Below are 19,944 nucleotides of genomic sequence, written 5' to 3'. Positions count from 1 at the left end.
AGAGGAACTAGCAGAAAACACTTCTAAAATGTCTCAAGTTTTTGAAAATACAATACCTTGCCTGACATAGGTTAAGAATCACGGGCTCATCTCTTGAAGGGAAGAAACACACAAATCTATGTATCACCTACATGCGTACCCCACTCCAGAGTTTTCCAAGAACTGAGCAGTTTTCTCTTTTACCCTTTGAAAGCAGTGAAAGAGCATTTTCCCCCATCTAAGGTTGTTATTCCTGCCACTTGATGCTCTCTACAGATATTCAGGGTGGGAAGAAAATGCAACATGTCCTGTGACAGTCTCTTATGGACAGACCCCAGCAACACAGTCCTACTTGCTCAGGAGAGTGGCAAGCAGGATTTGAGCCACTGACCTAGAACACCTTTTCTCCTTGGGTGTCCTGGCTCAGTGAGTAAAAGCAGGCTGCATTTTAACACTCCCTGGAACAGCAGGTGAGCACAGACGATGAGAGGCTGTGACACCAGCCTGTGTACATTTCCATTTGGCACGCTGTCGCAGCAGACATAATGTGACATTTAAGCAATACAAGACAGTACTAATATGAAAGTCTTGTCACACTGAGTAATAAAGTCCTTCCTCCAGGATTCCACTGCCTCAGGAACTGTGGGTCTGCAGCCCACCGGGCTCTCCCAGCAAGGGGGACAGAGCAGGTCTGTCCTTGGGCTGTGCAGGCAGTGAGTGAGTGCCTGCCAGCATGTGAAAGTGCTGCTGGCAGAGAGGGAGCTGTCAGATCAAATGCAATTAATTCCTAGTGGGACTGCTCTGGACACCATTAGGCTCCTGCAGACTGCAGAGATCTCTCTACAAGCCACATGACCAGGCAAGATTTCAAGGTAACAGCATGACAGCATCAGTGATGCACAGGCTGTCAACATATGTTAAAGCTGAACACCATTTTCTTCCAGGTACCATCATTAAATGCCTGTCCCAGTACCTTCAGCCGTGGGAGCAAAGCACTCAGGGAGTGTGAACACCAGTGCAATTGCAGCTGCCCACAGGCACTGCCCTCCTGCTAAGACACACTGCTCATCCCTTGACACCAAGAGAGGGGGCCAGATGGGCATTGTGCAGAAGAAGCAGTGGCTCTGGCACAGGGTCAGAATCCTCTGCCAAGAGCAGAGGCTCAGGCACACTTGCTGCTAACAGGAACAGAGTAATTTTTTTTTTCTAGAGCAATTTTTAACTTTAGAAGGGACCCTGATTCATTTTCCAGCATAATTAATGGGATAAAAGGTGACAAAAAGGCTTGATGTAGGAAACTGTGTTTTCCATTTCTTGGCCTCCTTGCTACAGCTACATGCTACAGCTCTGGATTTCATCCTCTGCTGTCCAACATTTGGCATGTGCTTTTTCTGAGTCACACTTATGTAATTCCTTCCCCATTAACATCAGGTAGTCTCTGGTCATTCAGGATATAAAGTTTGTTATTCAAATAACAGCTGCTTGACTAAGTCCTTCATAACCCTGTTGTCATTACACCTCCTGCCCTGTCAACAGGTTGACATTGGAGGGTTTATCCACAGCTTTTGGCCTGACTGACCCCATGTTCTCCAGTGCTTGTTGCCTGCTGGCTAAGCCTCTTCAGTGTCTTCTGACCTTCTCTAAGGGACTGGTTTAGGCTAGAAAATTTCATTTATGTACTCTTTCTCCAGGTGTTTGAGAGACATGACTGGTTTTGTCTAGGTCTCTTTATCGTTTTCCTTATATTTGCAAAGATTTAAGGGGAGATATATGGACTGAGGTACCACCTGTGAAACTCAGCAGCTCTCTGTCATTTCTCCTCCAGATCTGTATGAAGTTACATAAAACAGCTTTGTCCTGTCTCTGAGATTAGTCTCATTTTGTACTGCTTGGCACCCTCTGATCCTGGCCTTGATTTGAATCCAAATGCCACAGTCACAGTCACATGAAACCATGCTGTTTCTGATACTTTCCATTACTTTGGCTCAGTGTAGTGCATGGACTTTTGCCCAGTGGCTTACAGCCTGGCAGGCTTCGCACATGCCCTGCACACATCTTTGCTAACTGGGGACATCTTTTATTGCTCCAACAACAGCAGAGACCAGATAAAATTAAGCCCAGCTTGAGGCTGTTTTTTAAAGGAATTTTGTGTTGTCTTCTGGTAGTAGAGTAATACTTTCTCTGAAGAAGACATAATCAGAAGACATACAGAGGGGCTGGAGTATCTTCCTCTCCCTCATTTCCCGGCAGAAGTGAAGCAGAGGGAAGGAAGGTGAGAAAGGACAGCTTTACGGGTTCTGCAAGACAGCCTGAGGACTGGACAGCCCTACAAAATGTTGTCACTAGCCTAGTGAAACAGGCTAGAGACCAATGATAAAAAGAATACAGAAAATCAAAGGGATGGCTTTTAAGAAGTGCCCTTTAAAAATCTTGCCAATTAAGGAGAAACCTTAACCCAAACCTTGGAGGAATTGTAGGATATAAAAATCTCATTCAAGAGAGGATCCTAAAATAACAGTGAATGTAAGAAGTCTGGTTGCTTTCACTGTGCTGTGCAAAAGCAATAGGTTCTTCTCCTAAAGAGGCATCAGTCTCAGACGTGCTCTTAGGATTCATGTGTGCTCACACCAGCTGCAGCTTTGCCACTGTGCTGTGAAAAGCTGGTGTGGCCCAGCCACGCTGCCGGGCTGAGGGCAGGGGGTGCTGAGCTGTCACCAAGGGGTGGCTGCCCCACCACAGCCCACCTTGCCCAGCTTACCGTGATGCTGACAGCACTGCAGTGCCAGGAGGCAGCTTTGCTCTGCCTGTCCCCTTTTTGCTCGGCCTCTCTGAGGGGTTCCACCCCTTTTACACACCCAGAAATGTGAAACATCATTTTGTATGCTTGGGTAAGTAAGGACAACATTATCTGTGCTGGCTGCTGAAATATCATCATTAGACAGGCATCTAAGGGCTTTACCCAGCCAAACAGCACAGATTTCTGAGCTGCTGTTCCAGGCTTTTGTCAGAGCTAAGCACACAATGCTGCATTAATTCATCACTTCGGGGGAGTGGCAGCTTTACAAACAAAAGAGGGCTTTTAAGATTATTTTTATTCTTTTTCTTAAGACTGTGAAACACCAAGTGGCAGTATAGGAAAGGAAGCAAGTTGCAGTATGTCTTCAGCTCCCTGAGTCAGAGGCAGTCCCTAAGGGGGCTCAGCTTTTCCTAGGACTAACAGAATGGCTGCAAGAGCATTCACTTTTTTTTTTTTTTTTTTTTTTTTTTTTTTTTTTTTTTAATGACAGGAGTTATGGTTTTCAAAGGCTTTTACAAGGGTATGTTGCCAGAAGGCAATCTTAATCCTTTTTTCATCATGAATATTCTGGGCTCAATAATACTGTTCCTCTGATTTATCCCTCAAGCAGTAAGCTAAATTGTTATTTCATGGTTTTACAGTTAAAACAGAAAAGGTAGAAAAAGAAAGAAAAGTAAAAATAAAAATGAACCCAAAACTGCAGCATTTAAGCCTTTGCTTAAAAAACATCCAGCAAAAGCAAAAGAGCAGGAAGTTCTGATCTGCCTGGAGATTGACTTTTGCTGCTGTATTGAAACCCCAGAAACTTTAAGTTATGAGCTCTTTATTTCCTGCAGCAAAAAAAACCAAAACCAAAACAACAACAACAACAAAAACAAAAACCAAAAACCAAAACCTAAACAAAAAAACCAACCAAACAAAACAAAAAACCCACAAAAAACCAAAACCAACAACAAAAAACCAAACAAAAACCAACCAAACAAACACCAAACAAACAAAAAAACAACAACAAAACAACAACAAAAAAAAGGAAATAAATTTAACTTTCCCCTCCTTAAAGGGCAGTAACGTAATAACATCATGACATTGCCAAATGTTCCTGCGGCGCCGGGAGCAGCGATGCGGCGGAGCCTCCGCACGGCGGCAGCTTCGGCTAAGGAGACGAAGGGAAGGGAAGGGAAGGGAAGGGAAGGGAAGGGAAGGGAAGGGAAGGGAAGGGAAGGGAAGGGAAGGGAAGGGAAGGGAAGGGAAGGGAAGGGAAGGGAAGGGAAGGGAAGGGAAGGGAAGGGAAGGGAAGGGAAGGGAAGGGAAGGGAAGGGAAGGGAAGGGAAGGGAAGGGAAGGGAAGGGAAGGGAAGGGAAGGGAAGGGAAGGGAAGGGAAGGGAAGGGAAGGGAAGGGAAGGGAAGGGAAGGGAAGGGAAGGGAAGGGAAGGGAAGGGAAGGGAAGGGAAGGGAAGGGAAGGGAAGGGAAGGGAAGGGAAGGGAAGGGAAGGGAAGGGAAGGGAAGGGAAGGGAAGGGAAGGGAAGGGAAGGATGTGCCGCGAGATCCCCGCCGGGATCAGCGGCGGGATGCACACCGCTCTCCCTTCCCGGCAGACTCAGACCTGCCAGCACTTCCACACCGGAGAAGCTGGCTCCCACTTGTGCGTGGCAGGTCTGGAGCTGGTGCAGAAGGAGAGGGCGGGTGGGTTTAGCACCCCGAGATCCCGCAAACTGGGCAGCCCCACTGCTGCCCGGCTCGGTCTCTGCTTTCTAGCAGGATCCGAGGGCAGCAGGGAGTCCGGCGTAGCCAAACACTCGTTAATTGCCCACCCCTCAAATAAAGGCAAATCTGAGAGCCCCGCTATCATCTCAGGTCGCCAAAGGGTCTGTAGATTGTATTTGGAGCACGGGAAATTGCTGTCCCAAGAGAGCTGCAGTTTGCCCCTGTAGCTGGCTGAGTGGGAGCTGCTGCGGCTCCAGAAGACAGAAGAGTCCTGTAATGCCTGCAGGGAGGAAGGAGCCAGTCTATTTCTCACTAATGAACTACATGTCATTAAAAACACTCCTCGAGCGAGGCTGAAGACCACCACAGACAGTCTGCTCAGGGGAACACCACACAGTGCCCAAAACAGCGGAGTCCTGCTGGTCGCAGCCATTTGCCCATCCAGACACGGGAGCAGGAGGAGGGCTGGAGGTGTCTTGGGAAGGGCTTGGCAAAAGATAAAGGGGATCCCGAGTTTGTGCAGGCAGCACGGATATCCCATGTTCTAAAGGTCTTTCGGTGGCTGTGCTTTGAATTTCCAGGCTAGGAGACAACAACAATTGTGCATAGTGCCCTGTGGACAATTTGGCTGGGGTACAAAAATGACAGCCAGAGTTTCAAAACCTCAGTAGTGGCAGAAAAGATCAGCTAGCAGAGATATCACTTAGGAGATCCCCAGGGAGTAAATCACTGAGCTTATTGAAGCATCCTTGCAATACTGAGGGCAGCCAGATGTTTGGTGGTGGAAGCTTTTGGAGCTGAATATTGTGGCATTACCCAGACAGTGGTCACCTGGCTGCTTTCCTTGCTCAACCTGGGAAACAGCTTGAAGACTTCAGTGGCTGACCCACCTGGCAAATATTGGCACAATGCAAAATCTCTCAATGCCAACACAAAGGCATCTGCCAGAGTTCTGATAGCAAAGCCGTCACCAGCTCTTTCAGGCAGGCATTTTGCTGTGCTGGTGCTGCCATCCCTGCTGCTCTGCCTTATCCACAGGACTGTGTGAAGATAGAGTGAGATCAAAAAGGTAAACACACTGGGCTGGGAGTAGAGAAACCTGGCTGTTCGTCCTTGAGATGGTGCCAACCTGTTGCATGACTGAAGGTGATTCATGTCACCTCTTTGTGTCCACTTTCAGGACAGGCTGCTCTGTCCTGACTGCTTCGGTCTGGGATTGTCTCTTGCTCCTCACAGGCATAGCCTATGCCACAGGAAAGGACCCAAAATCAATTATATGCTGCTGATGTAACTGTTAGACTGCAAAGTATTTTGAGATCCTCAGGGAAGGAGGTTTCCTCTGCCCATGCCCACAATGGGCCCACAGTCATGCCTCTGTGTGCATGTGCAGGCTGTGCACACACCATTCTTAAAATGCTCTTAAAAACTGCATCTTCCACTGGGACAGATAAAAAATAGGGCTACGAAAATTCAAAGCCATCTTTACTCTCAGGACCTGCAAACACAAGCTGTGACAAACCAAATGTAATTGTAGGCTGATTGTACTTAGTGTTAATACAGGCTTCCCTGGGAAAATGAGAGATGGCAAGATGGTGATGCTCCCTCCTCCAAAAGGGAGGATTTGTGGCACTGCCAGGGCGAGGCCAGGCCAGGCACTGGCTCAGCTAGGGCACCTCTCCTGTGAAGAGGGAGCACCGTGCCACACCAGCCCTTCCACCCGAGTCAGCCCTCAGGCTGCCCACTCATCATGTGCATTTTGGTATCATCCAGGCAGACACTCTGTTTCCCTCCACCCCAGCACAGGAACGGCACACGTGATCCTTGGGGTTTATGCGAGCCAAGTTACCAAGTTTTCCATTGCTCCTTGCTGTGAGAACCCATGGCAGAAGCAAGATAATCCCTCTCTTTCATCATCTGTACTTTGAATGTTATTATTTAAAAGCATTTTTGCAATCCTCTTTACACAAAAAATTGGGCAAGCTGAGTACATCCCTCACGCTCACCAGAAGTTTTCACAGAAAAGTGGTTCTAGCCAGCATGGACACAGGTCAGGCATACAGAGAAAACACAGAAAAAAATCACATGCAAACTTATTCCTGTTTTATTAAAACACCTAAAAAATATTACTTTGCAATGCCTTTCCCCACTAGAGACAGCAAAAGTAAACAAATAAAATCAGGCCCATGGCAGCTTGCCACAATTCTCACAGAATGGGAGGAAAATCAGTTTACTAAAGTATAGAAATTTGCCAGAGTGGTACTCCTTTCCTTATTTATTCACTCTGGAAAAAGTCACCAAATACTCCGTATGCAGCTGAAGTTAGAACAGAGCCCATAGGTCTGGCAGGAGACAGAGACATGTTCTAGATCCCAATGCAGTAACTCTGCCACAGTTTGTGCACATATCCTGATTAAAAGATAAAAAACCTCAAACATGGTTAATTAATATGAAGAGCCTACCCACAGTTTTTGAAAATTGTTCATATTTTCCAGGGTTTATGTTGATTTTGAAGAGGTAGCAGCATGTTCCTAAATGCTCTGTGCACAGGAACAATGGGGAGGCTGAGGGTCGGGTTTGCTGGGTGCACTGTTTCTTTACTGAAAGAGCATTCTCAGTCTGTGCTGCAAAATGAGCTGTCATAAGCTGGTCTCAGCTCAGACATCTCTATTTCCACAGCAAGTTGAAGACAATCCCTTGGAGAGAAGCATGAGAGATGCTGGAACAAGCAAAATTCATGACAGCTGTCTGTCTGGGGATTTCCTGAGTTAGCAATCACACCTGGACCATCATGTTCTGCAGAAGCCAATGGCCACACCCTCTGATATTTCATTTAATTGCTTTTTGTACCAAGACCTTTGGTCTCTGCAGCATCCTGTGGCAATGTCTCCTGCAGTTCAAGCATGCAAAAGGGTTCTTCCTTTATACTTGTTGACTGATAATTTTACTGGGAATGCACTGATTCTTGCAATATTACAAAAGAGTGATTCAAGACTTTCTGTTCACCTTCAGCATTTTATGTTTATACTTCCCATACCAGTGGATTCTCTTTCAAATTGAAATGTCTTGGTCTCTGTAGGCGCTCTACTGCTCCACAGAGTTTTTCTCCTGGTGTCTCACAATCAATCATTCTTCCATTCCATCCCTATGACCGACTGCCACACCTGGGGTGACCACTGCAGCAGCTGATGAAGCAATAGTACTCAGTCTTCCTTTTGTCAGATCCTCCTACACAGGCATTCTCTTTTGCCTTTCCTCCCTGTCCTTTCCCCAGTGCCTGTTTGCTCTCTCCATTTGGAGCCTTGTTAAGACTCCAGGCTGTGTTCCCTTACCAAAATAGATAAAAGAGGGAGCGTTGTGAATGTTGATGGGATGTAGAGGTTCACGATTATCAATGTCAACTCCCAGGCTGTATAAACAAACTGTTTGTGGTCTGTTTCTCACTCAAGAAACTTTTAGGCTTAATAAGAGAAACCCTCAAATGTAGTAATGAAATATATACCATGTACATGCTATTACGTCTAAATTAGCTGTATATTAATTCATAATCTGTGTATGTGAGACCTGCCAACTCAGGTTAGGAAGATGCCATGTGAAGGTCTGTGGTCTGAGCTTGTGAGCAGAGTAATTTGTTATCCCTCCTCCAGCTCTGCCGCCTCACAGGAGACGAGCATCAATGCAGGAGTACATCTGGCCCTTTTGAGTTCAGGTCTCAGAGCAAAATTTGGGAAAACTGGAAAAGAAATTGAACAAAACAGAATAAAATATTTACTATTGTCTCCACACAGAGTGCTGAATTTTATACAGCTTTTCCCAGAACAATTCAGATCAATGAAAACACTTTTTGACAAAGTGGAGACGCAATGTTCTTTGGCAAAAGAATAGCTGCCTGGTCGATCAGTCAAAACTCTAGCTTGGACAAAAACATTTTCCCATTCAAGGCTGAATTATATGCTGCTGTCTGTAGGGTTAGTGTTCCTCTGCAATGTAAAAGCTTCGGAAGCCTTTTTGGCTGTATTTGCGTGAAGAAGTGCTGGAGCACCGTCACTGAGAATTTTTTCATGGGGCAGGGGAGCGCTTCCACATTAGCACTTCACAACAGTGAGGCTGACCAGGAGATCTGATCCCTGGGATGGCTGCAAGGAAACCCACAACCACAGCACCAGTGTTTTTCCACCCCTCTTTGCTCCCTCTCTGCAGCTACCATGAATAACAAGCAGGAAAAACAGAGGCAGGTTTTGAAGAGAAATGAGGGCAACAGTGGGGGGGAGGGGGGCGGGCCCGGCTTATGCAAGAGTGGGTATAAAAGGGGGAGCTGAATACCCCTCCAAAATCGGAGAGTGGGGCAGAAGGAGAGCGCACCTCACCGCTGAAGAACAGGTTTGAGAGCTCTGTGTTTCTTTGTACCTTTACTGTGGCTGTTGCAGGGAGAGGTTCATTAGAAAACGTGTGTGGGCCACAGGCTTGTTTTGGAGAGGGGATGCTTGTAGAACAGCCTTGCTTTCACCTTTTTGGGTTCCTTGTTGCCAGAAAGATTTTTGCCCAAATTTGGCCCAGTGCAAGTTCTCTGGCACAGCCCTCTTTAAGGGGCAAAATCCTTGGACACCAGAACTGAAGGGCAGGATAGAGACTCCACTTTTTAAAACTGAAGCTCTATCTTTAAGCACCCTGTCATTCCTAAAACCATGGCAACCCAACAAAAAAAGCCTGACAACAGAGTCCACATATAGTAACTGGAATAATGCTCAGGCACTCCTGCTTAAAAATGTCTCAGAAGTAAAATTAAAGACTCACTGTAGTTAAGTACTACTAGGGTAAAACATGTTGCAGGTGTGGCAGGGTGTGTTCTTCATAATCTGAAACCTTCTCCTTTAGAAGAAAGTGTTAAAAGATAAAAGACAAAGATCTAAGAAGTGCGCTGGTGTGTGATGCATCTTAATAGGGGAATATTAATTGAGTGAGCAGAAGTGACTAGCAAATGAGAGGGGATCTGTGTCTGAGGTTTGTAATAGTGCATGAACATAAGGAGAAATCAAAGGTTCTTCCTCATTATGGAGGCCAGCTAAATTCCCAGTGCTCCGAAGCAAGAGGGGGACTGTGGTGAAAACAGGACATTGAACATTACCTGGTTAAACTTCTTTTTCTGGAGAAAGCTAGGTATTTAAATCTGATTACTTTATTGATGTCAGGGCAAGGGTGGGGGCAAAAGATAGACTTCTGTGTTCCTCAAAGACATTGACCATTTTTTTTATTGACAGAAAACAATAGAACTGAGTGCACAAGCACCAAAAGACACCCAAGGATCAACTTAGCTGAAAACCCTGAGAATACTCAACTCTATGTGGCAGGGCCCCCAGACCTGCATGCTAGATTTGTTGTTCAGGTGACTCCTGCTCCTTCTCTTCTTCAGGGCAGCATCCCCTGCAGCCAGGGCTGTCTGTTTAGGGCAGGTACTTACAGCAAAAGGAGACCAACAGCTGCAACACAGCTTGGTCATGACCTTCAGGGGAGCTGGAAGCAGGAGACAGCCAAACAACAGCATTGTCTGGATGCTACAGAACAAAGGCATAATGATCTAAGGGAAACAAGTACAGTGGGTGAGGGGTTTGTGTTTTCCCTTTTCAGTGTTTATTGTCCACAGTAAGTCTGACAGCTGTACTGCATGTTGTTAGCATCACTTGTAGCTTATTAGCCAAAGCCAGTAATTATTTTTAATAAGGATACTTTTCAGAGTTTTACAGAAAAGAAGGTGCCCTTCCATGAAACAACTTTCATTTGTGTATCCTAGATACAGAGAGTACTGGGATGGGTTTTCTTTTTACCTGTGTTCAAGCTTCATCTAGGGGGATGTGGCAGACAGCTCTGTCTCACAGGCTTGGTGGGGTCTGGCCATCTGTGTGCACTGCTGATGCCTGCCTAGTGCCTCAGGTGGACCCACATGGTCCTACAGCAGGAGATACAGATTTGGCTCACCTCCCACTGCAGCTCCACTGGCCTCTAAGGGACCAGCTGGCTCCCCTGGTCTGCCTGTGGGAAGGAGTCTCCAGGGTAGAGGGAAAGAAGGGGGCCTTGAAACCTAACTTGATCTCTTAGCATTTGGCTGAGCAATATGCATTTTTCATTTCTCATCCTTCTCCCTTTGCCTGTATTCTTTACTCATCTTGAAGCATTTTAAAGCTGTCTGGAGGTGGTACAAATGCTCAGGGATTGTTCTGTGGGCAGATGCTTCCTCAACTGAGATGCTAAGGCAGCAAGAGCACAAAATACCTTGAATGTTTCAAGCTGTTTGTTTAAGCCTTCAGTGCATGACAGCATGTTACACAAGCCTGGGCTCAGAACCACTTTTGGACTTCATTATAGTGAAGGTAATCGGATTGTTTAAATGAAAAGCAGGACTGCAGAGACAGAAATTTCTCATCTCTTTGGCATTAGGCACCTGGCACACAGCCCTTGGGCTGGCAGGACTCAGCTGTCCCCGTTTCCACCTTCATCTCCACCAGCTCCAGAGCTCCAGCTGCCCAGGCACACTGAAAACATCCCTCTCACTCAGCTCTCTCCTTGAACCCAACACGTAGCTGGGCACTGCAGTACAAATCATGCCTGACTGGCCCTCTAAAATCAAAGCACAAATGATAAATCAGCCCTACTCCTGTTAGAGCCATGGGATTTTGATTACTAAGAATAAAGGGCACTGAACAAGATCCAGTCAAACCAATTGCATTTATCCCTAGTTTGATTCACTGTTTAAGTGCTTAAATAGGAAGAAGGAGCATGCCAAAATTGAAAGATTGTTTCAAAAGCAGCACAAAGATCTGTAAATCCCAACCTTTTTTCCCCGAACAAGACTTGAGAGGCTGACACTGGGAGGGATGAAGTCTTTGTGATCCAGCTCTGGCAATCTCCCCTGTCTGGCTTTAATCTTCTCCATTTGAACACATCTTATTCAAGAGGAGAAAGAATAAAGCCTTGACATTCTGAACAGTTTGAGGGGGAAAGAAGAGGTAAAAATTGAGAGCTTAATCACTTTATTCTGCAGTAGCGTACACATCTTACACTCTGGTGGGTCACCAGGCTGCAAGGTAGAGATTAAAGGCAATTTATCTGTTAAGTCAAAAATCTTACCCAACTGTACAACAAGTATAAGTACAAAGAAATCTGCATTCCTTTCAGTGTGGCACAAAATAAGGTCTTTCCTATAATCAATAGTAAAACCGCCAGTGGTAAATGTGGTAAAACCACCTTGGTAAATGTGTAACTGCAGGCTACCCAGCTGTGCGGGGTCTGGCTAAAGGTTGTGTATCCATCCCTGGACCTTTCTATGCGGCCGGCGTTAAGGCGGGCTCAGGATCACTGGCCTGAGGTAACTTCTCTGGGCCCCCAGGCTGTGATGTAAAGCTGCTTTGCGCAATGCCTCAGCCGTGTAGAAAGGGCAGAATTCCACCCACAGTCCCAGCACCGGGGGGGACAGGTGTCGTGAGGAGCTCGCCTGAGGGACAACAGCGCCGGAGGGGCAACAAAGGGGCAGCACCCTCGGGACAGAGGCGAGTACGGCTCTTACTGGGTTTCTTTGAATTCTGCTTTTTCAACTCAGGTGTTCTTGCTTTTCCAAAGGGCTTGGGGCTCTCTTCTTTGGCAAAATAAACCATGCTGACTTTCCACAGATGCGGCTTAGGGTAAGCGCTTGGCAGTGAGAACTGCTCCTCTTGCTTCTGCTCATGGAACAAAAGCTGAACAGAGCTGGGGGCTCTGGCAAGCCCGAGAGAAGTGACCACTGGGTGCCAACGGTGCCTAATGGCACAGCCTGCCTGTCACCCTCCCTGCTGTGCAGGAAAGATTAAGTAATGCCTCAAAAGAATCCTCTGATGGAGAGAACAGTGTGGGAAGGGCATTCCTTCTAATTTGTGGCTTTTTGGTTTGTTTTCCTGAGCATGCCAATGTGAAAAATGCATTGAAGAGTCTAGAAATCCACTAGCAGAGTAGCTAGGATAACTGTGAAAGTGAAGCTGGGAAGGCGCCTCCCCAGATAATTTTTTAACCAGTCACAAGCAATGAATGTGCTCTGTCATGCATGTCACATGCTACCAGCGGGGTCAGGGAGGTGAACAGGGGCTGGGAGCAGAGGGGACAGCAGCACAACTGTGCTGCCCGTACAGTAATTTAGAGGATGAAGTGGGAGTTAATGGGAAAGAACAATTCTTGGGTGAAGGCACAGGGACAGATCCTACAGCAGATCCTCCCCTGCATGTCTCTGGGAAGCAAACAGCTTCAGGCTTGACCCACAGGCATTCAGTAGGAAGACAATCAGACATCCTGAGTGACCATCACAGCACCATAAATTCCATTTGCAAACCCAGCTGTTAGATAGGAGCCTACAGCCTGGGGATGCAGATATCCATGTTAGCAGATACACATAGTTATCAGGGTATGTCTAGTTACCAAGCATCTGCACATTTCAGTTTTTGTATGTGCAATAGAGTGGTGGTACTGCAAACCAGGATATTATTAGGCATGCAATACTTGGGGACCCCTCAGGGGAAAGAATATGGTTATACACTGTAAAAAAGGCTGGGAATGGGCCAGGTCTTGAATAGCTGGATTTAAATAGAAGTGCTTCCACCCTGTGTAAAGTGTTGGTGAGACAGACATTCTGTGTCCTCTCAAAAGGCACAGGCTGTCAGAATTACAATACCTGACAGACTGGTGTGACTGAAAAAGCCTTGGAGGAAGAAAGCAGAGAGCAGGGCTTGGGTACTGGCAAGGCTGGTAGCATTTTGCCCATCCAATGAGCTCTGCAGAACTTGAAATGGGCGAAAGAGGGTGAACAAAGCTACAATAAACAAGGAATTACTAGTAGAATAAAAATACAGCTCTGAATAACAGCATTTTGGCTAATGATATGTGTTACAGATGCATAATTTTCAACACATTTCAATTTAGATTTCAAATACACAGATAAAAAGTCATAGACTAGAAATCCAAGAAAGATATAGCAGAGCTACTAGTTATCAAAAAGTTTGATATAAGAAAAGAGAAAATTCTAAAAATATAAAATTTGTCTATGGGTATAATTTGTCTCTGTGTGTGTCTATGACATTCTCACTCCCAATATGCATTACATCCTATGTGCTAAAAAACCAGTGACATCCACAGTAAAATTCTCTGCTTCTTGTCAGGAAAAACAAGAGCAGCAAGTGGTCTTTTACCTCAGGAGATGACTGCTTGCACAGCTGAGTAAAACTCAGCCTACCCCTTCTAACTCTGTATTCAGACATAGAAGGTGCAATGAAAAATTATTTCAGTGTGAGCACATTTGTATAAGGGAGCCTGGAGTGTGTTTGCCTAGAAGCTAGAATGAATGTTTGCACTGGGCTATGAAAACATAACGTGCTCTGCTAGTGCCAAGTATTTTGCTGACTAGACATAAAAAGCAGGACCGTACTGTGCTGGGACTTAAGAGAACTGGTTTCCAAACCCACTTCCTGCATAACAGCAGGCACATTGCTTAGCCTGTCTGTGTGCCAGCAAGGCTCCGTGCAGCAGTTTGCAGAGATGGCTCTGAGCAGGTCCCAGGAACAAATGTTGTTGCATTTGTTGCAAAACAAGATTTTGCAGAAGTAGCATGATCTAGTTTGCAGGCATAACCAGCATCCACAACCATTCCCATGAAAAATCCTTAGCGTACTGCAGTGGGTAATGGAGGCACATCTGTGCTTACCATTTCCCACCTGCTGCCATTGAAACTGGTGTCTGTCTCACCCGGGGCTTTTTGGGGGCAGAGTCAGACCAAACACCACTAAATACTGAAATTCCCACCTTTGTAACTCCAACACAGCACTGGCATCTCACCCTCTGATTAAGAGAAACTGTACTTGAAACAGACTGACCAGTCTCCTTTCATCCTAATTTTTTCTTTCAGCAGACACAGTGGAGGCAATTTTCCAACATGAATGTGGTAGCAGATTTTCTCTGCTTGCTGGCTTGCCTTACCGTGGTGACTTGTGACCGGGTCTACGTCCACCCTTTCAATTTGTTTTCTTTCAATGAGAGTGACTGTGACAAGCTGGAAAAATTGGTTCAGGAGGGAAAGACTATTGTCCCTGTCTCCATTGAGTCCCAAACCACTCCTGAATATGAAGATGGCATGAATGACAACAAGTTGGAAGTTGCAAACCTCAGCACCTGGGGGAAGGAGGAACGGAGCTACCTGAGCGACTTGGTAGTCGTCCTGGGCATGCGGTTTTACAGCGCACTGCAGAAAGCACAGAGGGGCCAAAACGTGCTCCTGTCCCCTACCAGCCTCTACAGCTCCTTGTTGTCCTTCTACCTGGGGGCCTCAAACCAGACAGCAGTTGATTTGCAGGCTTTGCTGGGATTTAATCCCCCCTCTGGAAACCCTGACTGCATTTCCATGGCAGTGGGAAGCAATTTCCTTTCCAGCCTGAGGACGATCGAAAGGCTTGTGAAGAGCGGGGACGAGGAGCTGCTCTTTTCCAAGACACTGAGCCTGTTCTCTGCCCCTGGCATAGCCCTATTCCAGCTGTTCATGGAGCACTTGCTCCCCAGTGCTGATGCATTCTACGCCCGAGCTGTTGATTTTGCAAATCCAGGCAAGGCAGCAAAACAAATAAATGACTTTGTGGAGGCCAAAAGCGAGGGCCGGAGCAAGGGCTTTCTGGCAGACATGGATCCATCCGCCGAGCTGCTGTTTGTGGTGGACGTCCGCTTGGCAAGTATGAGGCAGCACTGCTCCTTTTGGGAACAGCCTTGGGGAAGGACGGGCAACAACCCTGCTCCTGGGAAGGAAGGGAGGTCACACCCGGCCAGTGGGGAAAGGGAAGGGCTCAGATAAAAGGCTGGACCTCTGCTCCCCACCCCTGTGCCAGGGATCCTGCCTGTACTCTGCCATGAGCCAGCAAGGACAAGGGGGAGTGAGGAGGAGGCAGATGGCCTCCAAGAAATTTTCCTTGTCCAGGAAAGGTGTGGAAAAGTGCATGAGAAAGACTTGTGCAGCATTTCTGGCTGCAAAGGAGCTAAAAGTCGTGAGGGGCCTCCGACAAGACTGATCAGGTGTGGCTTTAAAGGCAAAGGAGCTGGGGGTAGCAGGGCAGAGGTACAGATACAAAAAAGGCTCAAAAATACAATGGACATGACTCCTCTAGTGGCTATTAAACACAGAATTCTGGAGGCAACATCTGGCTCAGAAAGCAACTGAACATCATCAGTTAGGGAAACAGGGCAACTTATACAAACCTAGAATAAGGCAATCCCTTCATTGCTTAGGGTCATTCCATGCTGCTGTCCCAGAAATCCCCCTGCACTATGACTGAGCCTTCTCTTCTGAGGGTAGCTGCTTTCCTAGATCCTCGTGACTGAATGCAATATCAAAGACTGCACACTTCAAACAGCTTGCCTACTTGAGAATGTATTTCAGAACACTTGATATGAGCCCCAAGTTCCTGAGTGGGCCTCTACTGCTAAAGGTGGAGTTGTGGTGCCCAGGAAACCTTTTTATGCCTCCATCTTCCCACCTCAAAATTAGACGTCAGGTTTTCTTTGCCTCTCATGGGTGCTGTCATTCTCTCATCCTTCTCTTCATTGTAAGATCTACCATAGATATGATACTACAAAAGTAATTGTGTTACAACCTGGGCATGGTCACAAAAGCAGTTTTTCTTTAGAAGAACCATTTTTTCCTCTTTTTCTGTATTGGAAACTTGTAATTTGTATAAGCTTAGAAACATATGTCCAAGGGTCTGCTTCACTGGGTCAGGTCCACTGCCTTCTCTCTCAGAAGGTGCATTTTAAATGTTACAGTCCCCACACATGGGATGGACAAAATTGGCTCAAGAACAAATGAATTCCACAAGCAATAAACACAGAAGATGACTTTTAGCATTTGGTTTGCCATTTGGTTGTGAAGGGGCATCCACAACAGCTGATGCTATCATGCTCCATGTCTGTCCCTATAGCTGCAGAAAGGAATAAGTACTTTTTTTTCTCTGAAACACGTAAGCTCTGAGATGCTATTAACAGCCATAGCATTGATAAAATGACAGAAATCTGTAGAAAACTACAGCAAAATGTTGCAGTGGTCTCAAGCATTGTTCACTTGCACACAGTTTTCTTCCCATTTGTAGACTTGCTGCCAAGCAGAGCCTGCCATTTAAAATTCAGTGCAGAACACCAGGTGCAAGTTTCACTGAGGGCAGTAGTTTCTTTAATGCTGAACAGGATTCTCTGCCCAGCTGGGCAGCAGCATTGATCTGTGTCAGTGAGAAGATAACATGGTGAAATGCAAAACTGCACAGAAGTAGTGCAAGGTGAGAGCAAGGCCTCTCATAGTTGTGAATTGGGAAAGAAATTGATTTTAAGGTCTAGTAAGTGTTTGAGTATGTCCTTTTAAACCTCTTTGGCTCAACCAACACTTGCAGTGTTGTGCTTACAACCTTCCCCATCGCTTTGGTTTGTAAGATGGTGAAGGGTGAGACCTCAGGCAGAGCTTGTGCTGCCTTCCCTCTCCTGAGCCCTCCTGGCTGCCTGAGATTGATCCTGCAGCAAGGGCTGGCGCTGATGGATGTGCTTCCAAACATCACTGTACTCGAGGGACAGAGAGGAAACCCAGCAGACCCTCTGCACAGGCCTGTGAGCCCCTGGGGACCATGTGGCAGCCTGGGAGGAAGCAGGCAACCAAGCAAGCAGAGACTTTCCTATCCCCAGGAAAGGCCACAAAGCCAACAAAAACACAGCAGCTTTAGTCACGGTCCTCATGCTGTGAGCTCAATGCCACCAGAAGGCAGATTAAAAGGGGAGACATATGATTACAGTAGCTAAATGTGATTTTATACAAGCAGTCCTTCTCTAAGGCACAGTGTGTTCTTAAAACAACCAGCTAAGGGGCAGAGGGGAGGAGGGAAGGAAGAGAAGAATCAATTTCTCCTTTCTTGATCTGTTTTTCAGTGAATGTTAAGCAAGCCTTCCCACTCAAAGAGCCTCAGGAGTTCTGGGTGGATTCAAACACAAAGGTCTTGGTCCCTATGTTGTCTATCATGGGGACATTCAAGTACAAGACTGATGCCAGTGGCACTTTTTCTGTGGTGGAAGTCCCCCTCAGCCAGACAGCGCTGCTGGTGCTGCTGCAGCCCTCCAACGGCAGCGACCTGGAGCGCCTGGAGTCCTCAGCCTGGCTCCAGCGGCTGTCCCCAAGGTAGGGAAGGGGCATGTGCACCCTCCCATAGAAGGGCGGGATGGGATGGGTTGAGCCACACGGGCCTGCCCTCACCTGGGATCAGATTCTGCCAGAGAGGCTTTACTGCCCTGCACGAAGAGAAACCCCTGCACAGCCAGGGGGCTCACCTCAAAGGAGCTCCACTTTGGTGGGGTCAGCTTTGTATTCAAGAAAACGAGCATTCCACCCATGAAGTGGGATGATCGGGGGTTTAGCAGTAGACCCTCCATGAAGTCTGGGTGAGTTCACACTTGGAAACAGGAACAGGCAGCCACTGTATTTGTGCCCACACCAAGCACTTGTTGCAGTTGTTTTCACATGCCCATTCCCCAGGACTGCCCAACCACGATGCTTTCACAGTGAACATGCACTCACTTGCCTCTCTCTCTCCCTCTCTCTGCAGAGAAATTAAATTAACACTGCCAACATTAACACTAGAAGACAGCTGTGATCTACAGGAGCTTCTTGCAGATATGGAACTGCCTCCACTGCTGGGGAAGGGGGCAGACTTCAGTAAGATAAGCAATGCCAGTCTAACAGTTGGAAAGGTACAGTACATATCATTGGCATTAAAAAAAAAAAAAGTTTCCTGCACAATTTCAGCCTCCTAAACAGAATAAATTTACCTAGAACTAAGAAGTCAGAGCCATGTAGGGGACATGCTTATTAGGGGACTGAGTATTACACACAGTGTATGTTTTGGATTTAGTCAGAGAATAATGTTGATAACACAGTTTTAGTTGTTGGCAAGCCATGGGAGGAATAAGCAAGCAGCTGTGTGGTACCTAGCTGCTGGCTGGGGTTAAACCATGACACAAGGGTAACAGGATTACAGACTAGCCCGGTGTAAAAGCAGTTATACAGCTTTTGCACGTTATGGACAAGTACTCCAACATCTTTTTTAAATATCTATGGAGAACAATGTACTTCATCATTTACTCAGACTCTCATTTGTCCCATCACAACTGTGTTCTGATGATTCCAGAGTTACTCATATGTTTTTCCTTACAGGTAATAAATAAAGCCTTTTTCAAACTGGCCAGTGATGGAACAGATCAGCCAGAAGATCCTGCAGCACAGAAGGAAGATGGGGTGTACCTGGATGTAACACTGAATAAGCCATTCCTTTTTGCTGTTTTTGAAAAGCAGTCAAGGGCAATGCTTTTTCTTGGCAGAGTAGTAAACCCTCTGCATGAGGATTAAATGCAAACACAGAGGATAAGAAAGGAGTGGAATGATGCACATTTCCCATCACCTTTTTCTTATTAATCAGATATTTTTGTGATGTCATTGAGTGCTCTACTTAGCTTTGAGATAAAGCAGTTAGTGTTCAAAATACAGCTTTTTGAAACTAACACCTTGCAACATTTCATCCTCGTCCATCTTTTTCACGTGACTCCCATCCTCCCTCCAGTTTCCATTTTATTCTTTGTCTCTCTTTTACTCCTAGTTCCCTTTTTGGATGCAGTGGGGCAGGGCAGTGTTTTGACACAAAGCATCCACTTGAAAAAATAGATAAGCAGCTTCTGTTATAGTATTTTTATTTACTATAGAAAAGGACCTCTTCATTCTTTAAAAAGCTTTTTTAATTGTATGGTCAGTTTTGCAAGAGAGACTCTTTTATTTTACAGTGAAGATTTTACAACTATCCACAGAGACTTCTAGCTTCATCAGCAACATTTCCCTCTAAAATGCTGCCAACAGCACAGGCAGGCTCCACTTGTCCCACTGAGACAAGATTTTTCTGCTTTGGAAGCAAAAACATGCTTAGAGGAAGTTTCTTCTTTCTGCAGCCCAGATGGATATGTTCACTTCTTAACTCTATGGAAATGCTAAAAATAGGGTTTGGTAGTATTAATGAACTGTGATGGATAAATTCTCAGAGCCTGACAGAATTATCTCTGAATTTTTTAGGAAAAAGATCCCACAAGGTCTACTCTTGCAGCACAATTCCATTTCTTGGATTACTTTATTACCTGTGAGGCATTTCTTACAGCCTTATAGCAAAGAAGGACATTACTGGTTAGAGTCCAATTCTGTAAACGTTAAACCATATGTTCTTTAAAAATAGCATTAATGGCAATAATTTATATTAGTATAAATAGTGGATGTGGTGCTACTACTTGTGAATAAAATTATTACTGTCCAGTCCAACCCTTAACAGAGTCATAAAAACTTGAAACATTAAAGTGGAACAACAGATTATTAGATTACTCTTTGAAGTGAGGAATTGGGAGACAA

At 45.9% G+C, this 19,944-nt stretch overlaps 1 protein-coding gene across 2 annotated transcripts; it reads left to right on the top strand.

Annotated features, from left to right (window-relative positions):
* Nucleotides 1-8,758: 8,758 nt before the first annotated feature.
* Nucleotides 8,759-19,361, top strand: AGT (angiotensinogen). 2 transcript variants are annotated; one of them, XM_064413884.1, is made up of 5 exons: nt 8,759-8,858; nt 14,395-15,208; nt 17,436-17,682; nt 18,107-18,251; nt 18,715-19,361. In XM_064413884.1, exons 2-5 carry the CDS (start codon nt 14,422-14,424, stop codon nt 18,904-18,906), a joined length of 1,371 nt encoding a protein of 456 aa, XP_064269954.1. In that variant the 5' UTR covers nt 8,759-8,858; nt 14,395-14,421; the 3' UTR covers nt 18,907-19,361. The 2 variants fall into 2 exon arrangements, with proteins under 2 accessions (XP_064269954.1, XP_064269955.1); XM_064413885.1 differs by having other exon boundaries at nt 8,800-8,858; nt 14,398-15,208.
* Nucleotides 19,362-19,944: the final 583 nt, after the last annotated feature.

The sequence above is a fragment of the Passer domesticus genome, chromosome 3, assembly GCF_036417665.1.
Source record: "Passer domesticus isolate bPasDom1 chromosome 3, bPasDom1.hap1, whole genome shotgun sequence".
NCBI classification, from domain to species: Eukaryota; Metazoa; Chordata; class Aves; order Passeriformes; family Passeridae; genus Passer; species Passer domesticus.
Note: the sequence above shows the minus strand (reverse complement) of the source record. Positions and strands in the feature narration are given on the sequence as shown.